Source organism: Delphinus delphis, chromosome 5, assembly GCF_949987515.2.
Source record: "Delphinus delphis chromosome 5, mDelDel1.2, whole genome shotgun sequence".
Lineage (NCBI taxonomy): Eukaryota > Metazoa > Chordata > Mammalia > Artiodactyla > Delphinidae > Delphinus > Delphinus delphis.
The window spans coordinates 46,791,519-46,806,739 of record NC_082687.1 but is presented as its reverse complement, the minus strand read 5'-3'; the positions used below and the strand labels follow the sequence as shown (position 1 = coordinate 46,806,739).

General features: G+C 40.2%; 1 protein-coding gene across 6 annotated transcripts in view; it reads left to right on the top strand.

Annotated features, from left to right (window-relative positions):
* ART3 (ADP-ribosyltransferase 3 (inactive)) overlaps nt 1-15,221 on the top strand; it is a 34,610-nt gene that overhangs the window by 18,354 nt on the left and 1,035 nt on the right. Inside the window, exons 3-10 of one of the 6 annotated variants that reach the window (XM_060012340.1) lie at nt 6,558-6,590; nt 7,446-7,478; nt 8,469-8,498; nt 10,356-10,388; nt 11,003-11,035; nt 11,660-11,690; nt 13,011-13,045; nt 14,464-14,493. The exons of 1 other annotated variant lie outside the window; for it this stretch is intronic. In XM_060012340.1, coding sequence (XP_059868323.1) covers nt 6,558-6,590; nt 7,446-7,478; nt 8,469-8,498; nt 10,356-10,388; nt 11,003-11,035; nt 11,660-11,690; nt 13,011-13,045; nt 14,464-14,493 — 258 coding nt within the window. Of the gene's footprint in view, nt 1-6,557; nt 6,591-7,445; nt 7,511-8,464; nt 8,499-10,355; nt 10,389-11,002; nt 11,036-11,659; nt 11,693-13,010; nt 13,046-14,463; nt 14,494-15,221 lie in introns of all 6 variants that reach the window. 4 more of the 6 variants (XM_060012339.1, XM_060012341.1, XM_060012342.1 and 1 more) reach the window with 4 other exon arrangements.

Genomic DNA, 15,221 nt, shown 5'->3' with positions numbered 1-15,221 from the left:
AGAATTTCTCTCGTTTTTTAATTTATTTAAAAATTTTTATAACTTAAAAAAATTATTTAATTTATTTATTGTTGGCTTCATTGGGTCTTCATTGCTGCACGCAGGCTTTCTCTAGTTGCAGTGTGCAGGCTTCTCATTGTGGTGGCTTCTCTTGTTGCTGAACATGGACTCTAGGTGCGTGGGCTTCAGTAGTAGTGGCGCGCTGGCTCAGTAACTGCGGTTTGTGGGTTCTAGAGCGCAGGCTAAGTAGTTGTGGTGCACGGACTTAGTTGCTCCGCCGCATGTGGGATCTTCCTGGACCAGGGCTCGAACCTGTGTCCCCTGCGTTGGCAGGTGGATTCTTAACTGCTGTGCCACCAGGGAAGCCCCTCTCTTGTTTTTTTAACTGGGACCAGTTCCTGTGCTTTTTAAATTTTACTTAAATTTGTGTCTCTATAAATTTAGGAGAAACAGTTATCTACTGTGGTCTTGAAGGGCTGTTTTTGATGTGGGAGCATTCCCGAGTAGACTGTATGAGTCCAATAATTTTGGTGCAATGGCTGCTTTTGGTATGGATGCTAGCCACATCTTTCCTCAGAGCGTTAGCTCCAGACAGACAGGGCATGTGATTGGTGTTGTGGTGACCAGAGCCTGCACTGGATTTGGGTGGGGCCTCCTCTTTGCTCCATGGAGTCCCATCCCTTTCTTGCCTAGTACTAGGCTGGTGCTGGGGGCTGGGGTGTTGTGACTGCAGGAATCGAGGTGATTGCGTTGCCACCTGGGCCTGAGGCTGCCTCTATGGTAGGGCTCTCCCAGGACCTCTCTGTCCCAAATCCGGCTCCAGGCTGCTGTGTGAGGTGGGCAGAACTGGAGCCCTTCTGCCAGGAAAGGAACATCTGAGTACTCCTCACGTGTGATTCTCTGATGCTGCCTGTCACCCACTGTGCACACCAACAGAGACGACTGCTGGAGCCAAGCCCTGCCATGCACGCTGACAATGAGCTCTGGTTTGGCCCAGATCACACCCCAGGCCCTCTGGGCTGTTTCTGCACAGCTACACAGAGTCCTCTCCCAGGGTCCATCTCCCTGAGTTTCAGTGCCTAGCCACTGCAAATACTAGCAGCCCCGCCCAGCAGGCCTTTCAGGCTGGGAAGTGCAGCAAGGTGGAAGCTGTGAGCACCAGACTCTCTCCACCCTGATTGCTAGCAAGCCATAGTAAAGGGTTAGGTTAACTGTTGAGGAGGACATTTAGTACCTGAAGAGAGAATTCGTTAAACAGACTGATAAATTTTCTCCTAATTTTTTCAGACTAATCATATAATCATAAAGTGTTAGCTTGTGGGGGCAGAGTCAAGATGGCAGTGTGGGAAGATGCCGAGTTAGGTCTCCCCACAACTAGGGCGCCTGCTGGCCGCGGATGGGGGACCCTGATGGCCAAGGAGATGGGAGGAACCCCCAAGTGAACAGGTAGGACGTGGGGGGACTGAGGGGGGAGGAGAAGTGGAGGCCAGATTGGCACCCCTGAGGCCAGGGAGATCAGGAGAGGCAGGCAGAGGGGCCCTCCAGGAGGACTGGGAGAGGAGCAGAGGGCAATTGCCCACCCACTCAGGCCCGAGGAGACTGCTGAGCTCCCAGGCCAGTCCCCTGCCCTCCAAGCACCCCCCCCCGCCCCCGACTGCATTGGTCCTGGGGGCATAGGAAGGAGGCCGGGGAGATCAGGAGAGGCAGGCAGGAGGGGCCCTCCAGGACCAGAGGAGCGGGAGAGGAGAGGAAGGCGTTTGTCCCTCTCACTCAAGCCCAGGAAACCTGCTGGGCTCCCAGGTGAGGTCCTCCACGCTCTGAGACCAGGGGTGGGGGGCACACCTGGGCCCCTTCTGTTCCGTTGAGCCTAAGCCCCACCTCCTACAGACCCCAGGGCCTTTTCCAGCCCTGTGGGTCCTGAGCACTGGCCCCACCCAACACCCAAACCTTGCCCTTGCTTAGGCCCCATCCTCCAGAGTCAAGGCGTTTACACCCCCTTTTTTTTTGCTTTTTTCTTCTTTTCCCTCCTCCCCTCTTTTACTATTGTGGTACTGTTGTACCTTCTGGTTGTTGTTTCATCTATATGTTAATTTTTATATTCTTTCTAACATATCTGTTAGTTTCCTAGTCTAATTTTATTTTTTACTTTGCTACTGTTCTCTTTTTTTTTTTTTTTTTTTTTGCCACCCCACGTGGCTTGCGGGATCTCGGTTCATGAGCTGGGGGTTGGGCGACAGCTCCTGTGGTGGGAGCTCTGAGTCCTAACCACTGGGATAACAGAAACCTCAGACACCTCAGAGAATATTCATCAGAGTGAGGTCTCACGGAGGTCCTCATCTCAGCACCAAGACACAGCTCTACGCAACAGTCTACAAACTCCAGTGTTGGAAGCCTCAGGCCATACAACCAGTAAGACAGGAACACAATCACACTCATTAAAAAAAAAAAAAAAAAAAAAGGCAAAACATAGTCACAGATGAAGGAGCAAGGTGAAAACCTACAAGACCAAATAAATGAAGAGGAAATAGGCAATCTACCTGAAAAAGAATTCAGAGTAATGATAGTAAAGATGATCCAGAATCTCGGAAATAGAATGGAGGCATGGATTGAGAAAATACAAGAAATGTTTAACAAAGATGTAGAAGAACAAACAAACAATGATGAACAACACAGTAACTGAAATGAAAAATACACTAGAAGGAATCAATAACAGAATAACAGAGGCAGGAGAATGAATAAGTGAGCTGGAGGACAAAACAGTGGAAATAACTACCAAAGAGCAGAATAAAGAAAAAGAATGAAGAGAATTGAAGACAATCTCAGAGACCTCTGGGAAAACAATAAACGCACCAACATTCAAAGTATAGGGGTCCCAGAAGAAGAAGAGAAAAAGAAAGGGCCTGAGAAAATATTTGAAGAAATTATAGTGGAAAACTTCCCTAACATGGGAAAGGAAATAGTCACCCAAGTCCAGGAAGCACAGAGAGTCCCATACAGGATGAACCCTAGGAGAAGCATACCAAGACACATATTAATCAAACTAATAAAAATTAAATTCAAAGAAAAAATATTAAAAGCAGCAAGGGAAAAACAAAAAAAATAACATACAAAGGAATCCCCGTAAGGTTATCAGCTGATTTTTCAGCAGAAACTCTACAGGCCAGAGGGAGTGGCAGGATATACTTAAAGTGATGAAAGAGACAAAGCCTACAACCAAGATTACTCTACCCAGCAAGGATCTCATTCAGATTCAAAGGAGAAATCAGAAACTTCTCAGACAAGCAAAAGCTAAGAGAATTCAGCACCACCAAAGAAACTTCTCTAGGCGGGAAACACAAGAGAAGAAAAAGACCCACAAAACCAAACCCAGAACAATTAAGAAAATGGTAATAGGAACATACATATTGATAATAACCTTGAATGTAAGTGGATTAAATGCCCCAACCAAAAGACACAGACTGGCTGAATGGATACAAAAACAAGACCCATATATATGCTGTCTATAAGAGACCCACTTCAGACCTAGAGACACAAACAGACTGAAAGTGAAGGGATGGGAAAAGATATTCCATGAAAATGGAAATCAAAAGAAAGCTGGAGTAGCAGTACTCGTATCAGATAAAGTAGACTTTAAAATAAAGACTGTTATAAGAGATAAGGAGGGACACTACCTAACAGTCAAAGGGTCAATCCAAGAAGAAGATATAACAATTGTAAATGTTTATTCACCCAACATAGGAGCACCTCAATACATGAGGCAAATGCTAACAACCGTGAAAGGAGAAATCAACAGTAACACAATAATAGTAGGGGACTTTAACATGCTACTTACACCAATGGACAGATCACCCAAACAGAAAATAAGTAAGGAAACACAAGCTTTAAGTGACACAATAGACCAGATAGATTTAATTGGTATCTATAGAACGTTCCACCCGAAAGTGGCAGAATACACTTTCTTCTCAAATGCTCATGGAACATTCACCAGGATAGATCACATCTTGGGTCACAAATCAAGCCTCTGTAAATTTAAGAAAATTGAAATTGTATCAAGCATCTTTTCTGACCACAACGCTATGAGATTGGAAATCAATTACAGGAAAAAAAACTGTAAAAAACACAAATGCATGGAGGCTAAACAACCAAGAGATCAGTGAAGAAGTCAAAGAAGGAATAAAAAAATACATAGAATCAAATGACAACGAAAATACGATGACCCAAAACCTATAGGACACACAGCAAAAGCAGTTCTAAGAAGGAAGTTTATAGCCATTCAATCTCACCTCAAGAAACAAGAAAAATCTCAAATAAACAATCTAACCCTACACTTAAAACATCTAGAGAAAGAAGAACAAAGAAAACCCAAAGTCAGTAGAAGGAAATAAATCATAAAGATCAGAGCAGAAATAAATGAAATAGAAATGAAGAAAACAATAGCAAAGATCAATAAAACTAAAATCTAAAATCTTTGAGACGATAAACAAAATTGATAAACCCTTAGCCAGCCTCATCAAGAAAAAAACAGAGAGGATGCAAATCAATAAAATTAGAAATGAAAAAGGAGAACTCACAACTGACACTGCAGAAATACAAAGGATTATAAGAGACTACTACAAACAACTATATGCCAATAAAATGGACAGCCACGAAGAAATGGACAAATTCTTAGAAAGATACAATTTTCCAAGACTGAACCAGGAAGAATTAGAAAATATAAACAGACCAATCACAAGTAATGAAATTGAAACGGTAATTAAAGCTCTTCCAACAAACAAAAGTCCAGGACCAGATGGCTTCACAGGTGAATTCTACCAAACATTTAGAGAAGAGCTAACACTGATCCTTCTCAAGAGTTTGATCCTTCTCAACCTCTTCCAAAAAATTGCAGAGGGAGAAACACTCCCAAATTCATTCTACGAAGTCACCATCACCCTGATACCAAAACCAGACAAAGATATCACAAAAGAAGAAAATTATAGACCAATATCACTGATGAACATAGATGCAAAAATCCTGAGCAACATACTAGCAAACAGAATCCAACAACATATTAAAAGGATCATACACCATGATCAAGTGGAATTTATCCCAGGGATGCAAGGATTTTTCAATATATGCAAATAAATCAATGTGATACACCACCATAACAAATTAAGGAATAAAAACCATATGATCATCTCAATAGATGCAGAAAACGTTTTTGACAAAATTCAATACCCATTTATGATAAAAACTCTTCAGAAAATGGGCATAGAGGGAACGTACCTCAACATAAAAAGGCCATATATGGCAAATCCACAGCAAGCATCATATTCAATGGTGAAAAACTGAAAGCATTTCCTCTAAGATCAGGAACAAGACAAGGATGTCCACTCTCACCACTCTTATTCAACATAGTTTTGGAAGTCCTAGCCACGGCCATCAGAGAAGAAAAAGAAGTAAAAGAATACAAATTGGAAAAGAAGTAGCAAACTGTCACTGTTTGCAGATGACAGGATACTATACATAGAGAATCCTAAAGATGCCACCAGAAACCTACTAGAAAACAGTATGGAGGTTCCTTAAAAAACTAAAAATAGAACTACCATGTGACCCAGCAATCCCACTACTGGACATATACCCTGAGAAAACTGTAATTCGAAAAGACATGTACCACAATGTTCATTGCAGCACTATTTACAATAGCCAAGGCATGGAGCCTACGAAAATGTCCATTGACAGATGAATGGATAAAGAAGATGTGGCACATATATACAATGGAATGTTACTCAGTCATAAAAAGGAGCGAAATTGAGTTATTTGTAGTGAGATGGATAGAACTAGAGTCTGTCATACAGAGTGAAGTAAGTCAGAAAGACAAAAACAAATATCGTATGCTAACACATATGTATGGAATCCAAAAAAAAATTGGTACTGGTGAACCTAGTTGCAGGGCAGGAATAAAGATGTAGACATAGAGAATGGACTTGAGGACACGGGATGAGAGGGGGAAGCTGGGGTGAAGTGAGAGTAGCATCGACATATATACACTACCAAATGTAAAATAGTTAGCTAGTGGGAAGCAGCAGCATAGCACAGGGAGATCAGCTCGGTGCTCTGTGATGACCTAGAGGGGTGGGATAGGGAGGGTGGGAGGGAGACGCAAGAGGGAGGGGATATGGGGAATATGTATATGTATAGCTTTTCACTTTGTTATACAGCAGAAACTAACACAGTATTGTGAAGCAATTATACTCCAATAAAGTTCTATTAAAAATAAATACATCAATAAATAAAGTGTTAGCTTTGGATGGGACTCTGGAGGTCATTTGAAGCAATCTCCCAATAAAAGATACACATAAGGGAACTGAATTCCAGAAAAGTTAGATGTTTTATCTAGAGCTACTGCTCTTTGGTGACTGTACTATGAATACAAAAATGTAATTTGCTTCCCACTAAATTATGAGTCTGATAGACTAGGAGCTGACAGATTAGATTACCAATAGGCACAGACCAATTTGAAATCTTTACTAAGGTAGATTGTGTCTAACTAATAAAACTTTATCTTTATGTTTCAGGACTAAAAACTGCAAATTGTGTTGAGAACATGGGTAAGATATGCTCTAGAGTATTATCTCTGCAATGGGAATTTTATCAGTGTTATTTCTCAGAGGAATAGGTCAGAGCCACCCCACTGTACTGTCGTACTGTCAGCCATTGTCTTCTCAAGGCTGAGTTGTGCTACTGCTACTACCTTTTCAGGGGGAGGGTACAGGACCCCACCCTAAGCCTATCCCAGCCTTGCCTGTGGCTGTTCTCTCAAGCATTGCATTTGCCTTGGGCAGGCAGGGACCATGCCACTCTGACCCTAGCCTATCATTACAGGACTTTGACTCCTGAATACCCCTCCATGACTCCTATGCACAGAGTTAGGCTTGTATTCCTTTGTTTTGACATCTTGGGGAGTAATATTTGGGAGACTGATGAAGGATTCCTTCCCTCATCAGGGGAAAGACTGGGGAGACAGAACGGTAATGTGGTCTGTTTCCTCTTCCTCAGGGAAAAATGGAGAATATAACAAAAATAGTCTCTCTTAGAGGACCATAGAGAAGATTTGGGAAGGTAAACAGGAATTCTAAGAGTAGTCAGGAACAACATTATCAAATTAGGCTCAAAAGATCTGAACCAAAGTTGACAGGAAATGCCTTGGACTGATGCATGCTTTGGGTGGATCCTTTTGAAGATTTATTTAAATAGCTTGAAAATAAGGGTCCATTTCTAGCTGTCTTCCTGGCTAGTTTTTCTTTGAATTCTTCTTAAAGTAATTAAAATGAATCTATATCCATTTATTTTTGAGACTGAAATTTTATATTTCTCATATTGCCATATTTTGCCTGTATCTTGACCGAACCTGACATTCACATCTAAGTATAGTACTATGTAATGAAAACATGTTTGTATTTCAGAATATTTTCAACACATCAGTGTCTACAACTCTGGTAAGTATGCTCTATTTTTAAAAATAATGGATATTTAATAGCTCTTTCCTGTTCAGCAAATTCAATTCTTAGCTGACAAAAAAGAGTACTTTGCACATATGAAGGAGTAACCTGGCAGATATGCGGCGGAAAAAAGAATCCATTCTGGGGAAATTTACCCCCTTGCAAATGAGAGAGTTGGCTCTCTGGAGATCTGAACAATATGGAACCATTCTAGGGAATAAGGCTGGGCGGACCTGAAGGGCTAGGCACTCTTGACCAGGTCTGAGGCCTCTTATGTATAGCTCTATTCTCAGTCATTGAGATTAGCCTGTGTGACACCAAACAACCGGATGAAAGTAGAAAAAGTTAGTCATTTGCCTTTTTCAAGTAAGGTGATGTTTGGTATCGTTTGACTAAAACATCTGGGTGATTATAGACGCTTTCCCCAGCCCCTAAGTTTCCACTTACGGTGATATGGCCCAAATCACTTCGTTGCATTTAAGTTCCTTGTTATGTATTTGGCCCATGTAGCTACAATAAGTTTTTCTTTATTGAAGAGAGAAAAGTATCTGGCCTTTCCTTAAGTATGCAGTTCACCTGACGTTTGGAAGATATTTCCTGTCCTTGTGTGAAGCATTTCATGCCCCTGAGGACTTGCTTAGTAACGCTTCTTATTGGCAGGGCAGCCACAAGTTTTACTGGTCACTTCACAGGGGCTTCAGCTAACTCTTCAAGACAGACATTTTTCTAGCTTGTGGAGATCGCTAGGAGACTTACTGTGTATAACAGTTTCTCTTAGTAGGAGGGTCCAGAGGAATGTTCCAGCCCAATTAGCCAAGGTGCATTTAGACTGTGGCTGACACTTAAATTTAGTAGCATTAGCTTACTGGATATATCAGGTGCATCTTTATGGCCATAATTACCTGAAAATAGTTCTGCTCCAACTGTGGTAACTCCCAATTACTTTGTTCTATCATTAAAACTGGTAAGTTTCTTTTTGTAACTTAGGTGTGAAAAACCAGAAACTTGAAGACCCTGGTAAGACATTTTCATAAACTCTAGGGGCTTACATTTGTAAGACAGCTTCCTGAGGGTGGGAGTAGGTGGGCATGGTAAGGAAAAGTGGGAAGAAGGCAGAACCCACATTAGCTTACTAGTTTGGTATATAAGAGACGCTCCTGAGTTCCAGATATCCTTCTTTATAAGGACGACCCAGCAGCTCTGTCTGTCTCCTATCTAACAATCCATAGGTCATCCCAGCGGAGCAGTTAGAGACATGACATAAGAAACTAGTTCTAGAGAATTTACTATCTTCTGCTTTAGGCTAGCTGTTACATGGATAGAGGAAGGTGTGACTAATTATTCCACAAACTCTGTAACCTAGGGTGTTCATCAGGAGCATAAAAAATGGCATTTTTTCCTAAATTAAAATGATTTTATATATGTATATATATTTCTGTTTCTAGCAATCTGAGTAACAAATGCTATTAGCTATATCCGTCTGATTATTTAGTATATTCCAAAGTATGACTCATTCCCCAATTTTTTTTGTCTTTCTTAAAAATGATATTCTTCAAGGGTGCTGGGACAGAAACACTCTCATAAATTACTGGTGAGATTATAAGTTGGAACTTTTCTGGAGGACAATTTCAATAGTATGTATCACTAGCCTTAAAAACGTCCATACCTTTTAACCTAGCTATAACACTTTTAGATATTTGTCCTAAGGGAATAAACATAAAAATTTGTGTACAAAATATGTACAGAAATGTTTATGCAGTGTTATGGTAGCCAAAATTTATAAATAACCTTAGTATCCAACAGTTGGGTATTGTTAAATAAATTATATCCATACTATGAAACACTCACCAATTTAAAAACCATGTTTTTGAAAAATATCTAAAGATATGAGAAAGTACTTATAATACAGTGACAATAAAAAAAAGGATAAAAACAAACTCTACTCAGTACTCTGTAATGGCCTATATGGGAAAAGAATCTAAAAAAGAGTGGATATATGTATATATATATAACAGATTCACTTTGCTGTACACCTGAAACTAGAACATTGTAAATCAACTATACTCCAATAAAAATTTTTTAAAAGATAGGATAAAAACAGCATATGGAGTATACTATCAAATTTATTTTAAAATGTCAAACGGTACAAACTTCCAGTTATAAGATAAATAAGTACAGGGGATGTAATGTGCAACATGACTATAGTTAACAGCTGTGTGGTGTATTTGAAAGCTGTTAAGAGAATAGATCCTACGAGTTCTCATCACAAGGAAAAAAAAACATTTTTTCCTTTTTTTTTTTGGTATCTGTATGAGATGCCGGATGTTAATTAAACTTATTGTGGTAATCCTGTCACAATATATGTAACTCAAGTCATTATGCTGTGTACCATAAACTTATACAGTGTTTTATGTCAATTATATCTCAATAAAACTGAGAAAAATAGTAAAAAATGTATATGAGCATGTACATATATATATATATATATATATCTATATATATATATATATATAGCAAAGAGACAGGAAATATACCAAAATATTAAGACTGAATAGCTCTGATATCTGGGATTATGAAAGTTTCATTTTTAAAAATAAATCATGACAAATGTAGGTCAGAGTCTAAAAAAAAATCAACAAGAGATATTTTGCTTAATCTAGGAGAGTGCCTGGATCACTAGCCATAGTTCTCACAGTAAGTTAGGCACCAGTGGGTTAAATCTCTTTCCCTTTTCCCCCAAACTCTAACAGCTTTGAGAGTGGGTCATCTCTCAAAGCTTTTAGAGTTTTCCACTGTAAATAGCTATATAAATATAAGGTTAAATTTTCAAGCTTACTGCGTTTATCACTAAATGTTTCCTCTTCTCATCTTCAGGAATGAAAAACCAGGAGTCCACAGTCTTACCTGGTAAGTGATCTTCTACTTACTCTCAGAGACTAGCTACAAGATTAGAAGGAGGCATGAGGACTCCTAGAACTAAGGACGTTACTGGACATGGAGAGTTTGAGGAATAAGTTAAGTCAAAACAGAGGGACTCTAATTATTGAGAGATTATTATGTTCCATGCAGTAATGTACTGAACAGTTTTATAATGTATCACCTTTAATCACCACTTACTACAAACCTACAAGGTATTTCTTTTGCGTAAATAAGGAAATGAAGGTCAGAGGGATTAAGCCTGCGCAATCACAGAGCTAATAACTATAATGACAATAGAGCTAAACCAAGCAGAGTCTTAGACCCAGTACTATTTCATTTAAAAACCGACGTACTGGGACTGACTGCCTTATGAAGATAAGGTTGGTCAGATAATGAAGTTCTTGAACTCCACCATAAGGAGTCTGGGCTTTGTCCAGTTAGAGAATGAAGAGCAATTGAAAGGTGTTTTTGTTGTTACTGTTTTCTTTTTCCTTTTTTTGGGAGGGGAGTGGGATTGAAGATGGGGGAGGTATAGACCAAAGGGAGCATTAACAATGCAAGATAGTTGATTAACACTAACCAATATTCATTTCTGTCTTCAGGTGTGAAGAGCCAAGAAGCCACCCAAATACCTGGTAAGACAGCTTTGTTTACTTTCTTGGCCAAAGTATGAGAAGAGAAGGATCCCCCCGTGTATTAAAGAGAATATTGTCATGAGATTATTATTCATTAATATTTCGCTTACTGCCGCCTACCAGTCATTCTACAAAGATTTAGCTGGGGAAGAGAGTAGAAAAGTACCTTTCCTCCCTAGTGTTCATGCCTTCCTGGAGCAGGAAAGTTAGCTCTGCTGGGGGCATGGCTGAGGGCAAGGCTGCTGGGACCTGGATGCATGCAGTCCAGCCTTAGATTCTATAGCTAAAGGTACTCAAAAGAAACTTCAACTTCATGCAAAAGCTAACTGTTAGCTTTGGCTAATAACATCTCAGCATCTAGGATCGCCAGGTAACTAAGCATAGTACTCTCCTGGCATAGAGGCAGACTTAATGAGGCACCATGGCAGAAGGCTTCTCTGAGTTTGGCATGGGTTTGCACAGTGAGGGTTCATGTAGCCAGAACTTTTAAGTAAAAAGCCAGAAACTACAGTGCAGTGGGACCTTTGGTGCTTGTATCTCTTGAGTTCATGAGACGAGAAGGAGTTTGGAAATTGTACTCACTGGAACAAACTGCAAGTCACTGAAAATTTCTTTCTCACGTAGGAATGAAAACTCCAGAACCTTTTCCACTACCTGGTAAGCAATGCTAGGCATGCTGGAGAGGAAGCTGCCAATCCGGGGAGCATAGATATAATTGTCACCATTAGATACGCAAGGGAGGCTAAGTACTTTGCACAACAAGATCACGTGAGTGAGTGAAGGACCCAAGTCTCTTACCTTATGACCAAGTACCTGTTTCTTAAAACTTGTGGTTCCTCTAGTGTTTTTCCAGTATACTTATCATGACACATTTAACCTACCTTCAAGATATAACCATGAAAGCAGGTATTTTAAAAGTATGAGGCTGTTGCTGAGGGTGGGGCCTTGAGTTTCTGTGGCCAGAGAAACTGAACAGTATGACCCCTGTCAAGTCAAAAGGGCCTCAGAACTCACGCTTACAGGGGAGGAAAAAAATGAAACGGCCCTCAAACTTAATTTTTTTCCTGAGACAAGAAGAAGTTAAAAAAAAAAAGTGGACATTATCTAATATTTTACCAGAGAGCTATGGACAATAATAAGACTTGTCTAGGCCTCAGAATTGTCGTCTTTCACAGGTGGCTAACACATGTCATGTTACCTTATAGGGATATCTGTAAGGACTATAAAAACACAAAATCTCAGGGCGCAAGCCCCTATCTAATGGTTCAATCCTGCTTCCGAGCTCATGTCGTGTTTTGCAAATAATTTGTGTTAGGTTCTGTTATTATGGAATGATCATCTGTTAAGGAAATTAGATTGTTGGCATCTGCTAAATGACATCCATCCGCACAGTACTGAGTTTGCCTCACATTGCTGCCTTTGGATAATGTGTGCTGTGTACAGAAACAGCCGTTCCCAGTTCATGATCTAAAGCACTTGGCAGACCCGGAGAGAGAGGTTCCAGCAATACTTTTATATCACCCAGATTGGAACTGTTGGACTTATTTGGCCGCGACTTTGAAGTGAACCTCTAATGACACTGATGACACACTTCGCGTGTCTACATCTCTTCAGCTCGCGGGACCTGAGTTTGCATAGTACTCTCGCTGGCACCTTAGTAGGCGCCCCGGCTGCCTGACAGGCAGCTGCTGAGCAGCATGTGGAGGGTGAACACGGTCTGGTCTGTGTGGACAGACAGACCCAACTTCATGAAGTCTCTCCTCTGCCGTTTTCCTCTGGGTAACTTTGTGTAGAGGTAACTTTATTTCACTTTTCTGCACCTCTGCTCCCATGTCTGTACAATGAAGAAAATTTCTGTCTTGCAAGACTGATTAAAGTCCTAATGAGATAAAAGTACCGGCAAAATGAATGGTGCTTTAAAATAGGAGTAAATGGTAGATGCCTTTATTATTATCTGAAAATCTTTTTTTTATTTGGGAATAAAAATGTTACAACCGGGTGAAAAACCTGGTAATAAATTCTTTTCTGGGGGCGGAGGCACCATGGGGTTCTGAGTCCTTTACCATGATCGTTCAGTTAGCTCCGTCTAAAGGGGGATGGGGAGAGGACACTTGAGCTGCACAGCTTCTGACACCCCAGGCTGCAAGCCAGAGGGGGAAATGTTGAGAACTCCCTTCAGTGTGTGCAGCAGACTGCTATTACGGTTCCCTGGGTCAGGCAGAGAAAAAGGCAGTTGACCTGAAACTGGGACAGTTGGCTTCCCGCTGCGCCTGTCTATTCCAGAATGGGACAGGAGGCTTCCCAGGGTGCGCAGGCTACCGTGAGAGAATCTGTGGTTACAGGAATAGCATCATCAAAGAGGTGTGTGTGAGAACCGTACAGTGTAGCGCCATCCATTCTGTGCCCTTTCTATGTCCTCCAACAAATAGGCCACTCAGTTTTGCTGGGACTGTTTTGTATTGTGCCCTCTCCTAGAAAGCTGTGTGTCGTGCAGGCTTTTTAAAAAGTGGTGTCAAAACATTTACACAGGATCTCATATAATCCAATAAAAGAAATACTGTTATCACCGTTTCAGAGATGGAAACATGGAATATGGGAAGTTAAGGAACCTGTCAAAGGCTAGGATGAGACAGTCAAGACCCAAACTTTTCAAGTTTTGTTCATTTTCTGTCACATGACACTTGTCTTCCAGCTAGATGTAGTTATAGAAAATACACCTCTAACCTGGGCTCCTAGAATTGGCATTTGGCTTCAAAGCCGTCAGAATATGGCAATATTGTAATATTTCAATGCTAACACACTTGGAGTTAGAATAGCATAGTAAGTAAGAGCAGATGGAGTTAGAATAGCATAGTAAGTAAGAGCAGATGGAGTTAGAATAGCATAGTAAGTAAGAGCAGAGGGTTTGAAAGCAGGCATTGCTACCACTGATTACCTCTGTGATTTTATGCAAGTTTGGGGGAACTTCTGTATAATATGGATAACTCTACTACCTACTAGGAGTGTAACAAGTAAAGGTAATAATGTACATAAAGCATTTGGTCAATGCGTGACACACAGTAAGCATTCAATAAATGATTAGTGTTATGGTTGTGCTTGGGAATCTGAGTTCAATATGTAGAAAAAAGACTTTTCTTTTTTAACAAAGTTTAACCTTTCTTTTAATGGAAACACACACACACACACACACACACACACACACACACACACACACACACACACACACACACGGTAAAAAATTTCAAAGCATGCAAATGTTTAAACACTGAACCCTTCCCCCAGTCCCACCTATACCTCTAAAACTAATGCCCTGCCCCTCAGTCCCACACGCAGAGATCACCAAATTAGCTTAATCATTTAATCACATTTTTCTCTTTGGGATAAATCTGTGTACAATGCAGTTAACTCAAAATCTGTTTATATTTTAGAAGACAAAAGTCAAGATATCGACAGTCCTGGTAAGAAATATCTCATTTCCTTAGTTGATAAATGTCTGTTTCTGCAATACAGAAAAACTGAGAAATTTATTTTCTCTCAATAAAAGGAACAAAATCTCAAGAGTTTAAAGCATCATATATAACGTATAATGTCATATCCAAATGCTTGTATGTGCAAATGGGGGGGGCAACTTGATTTTGCTTCTTAAGCACTCATTTTCAACTATGTATATAGACTGTACTTTTTCGAGCAATGGTTCTCAACCCTGCAACCCAATTCTCTCTTTTTAGAACAAATATTTTATAAAGGTATCCTGAAATAAGATTCATAAATAAGTCCCACTTGCACCATAAGAAAATCAATATAATGTCCTAACTATATAACAAAATTATATACATTTCAATATGTAAATGCCTAGATTATTCTAGATGTCATGAAGTAGATTGTATTTATTTACACAGAGAAATCTGGATTTAAGAGAGAGGACTGGAAGCTATTCTTTACAAATATAAGAAAATGAAAGTGAAGAAATACCAGGGGCACTAGAATAGAAACCAGTGTTTATTAAAACTACCCCAAAATATTTTGCATATATGTAAAACTTAGGTTCTGGGTTTGAGCATTATAAATAGGTTTTTAACATATATATGTCTAGCAGTGCATTTGAAATTTATGTGCAAGTGGGTCGATTTTTCCTTGTGCAAGACTGTCGAGAGCACTGCAGGATACTAGCCCTCTACTTCCACCC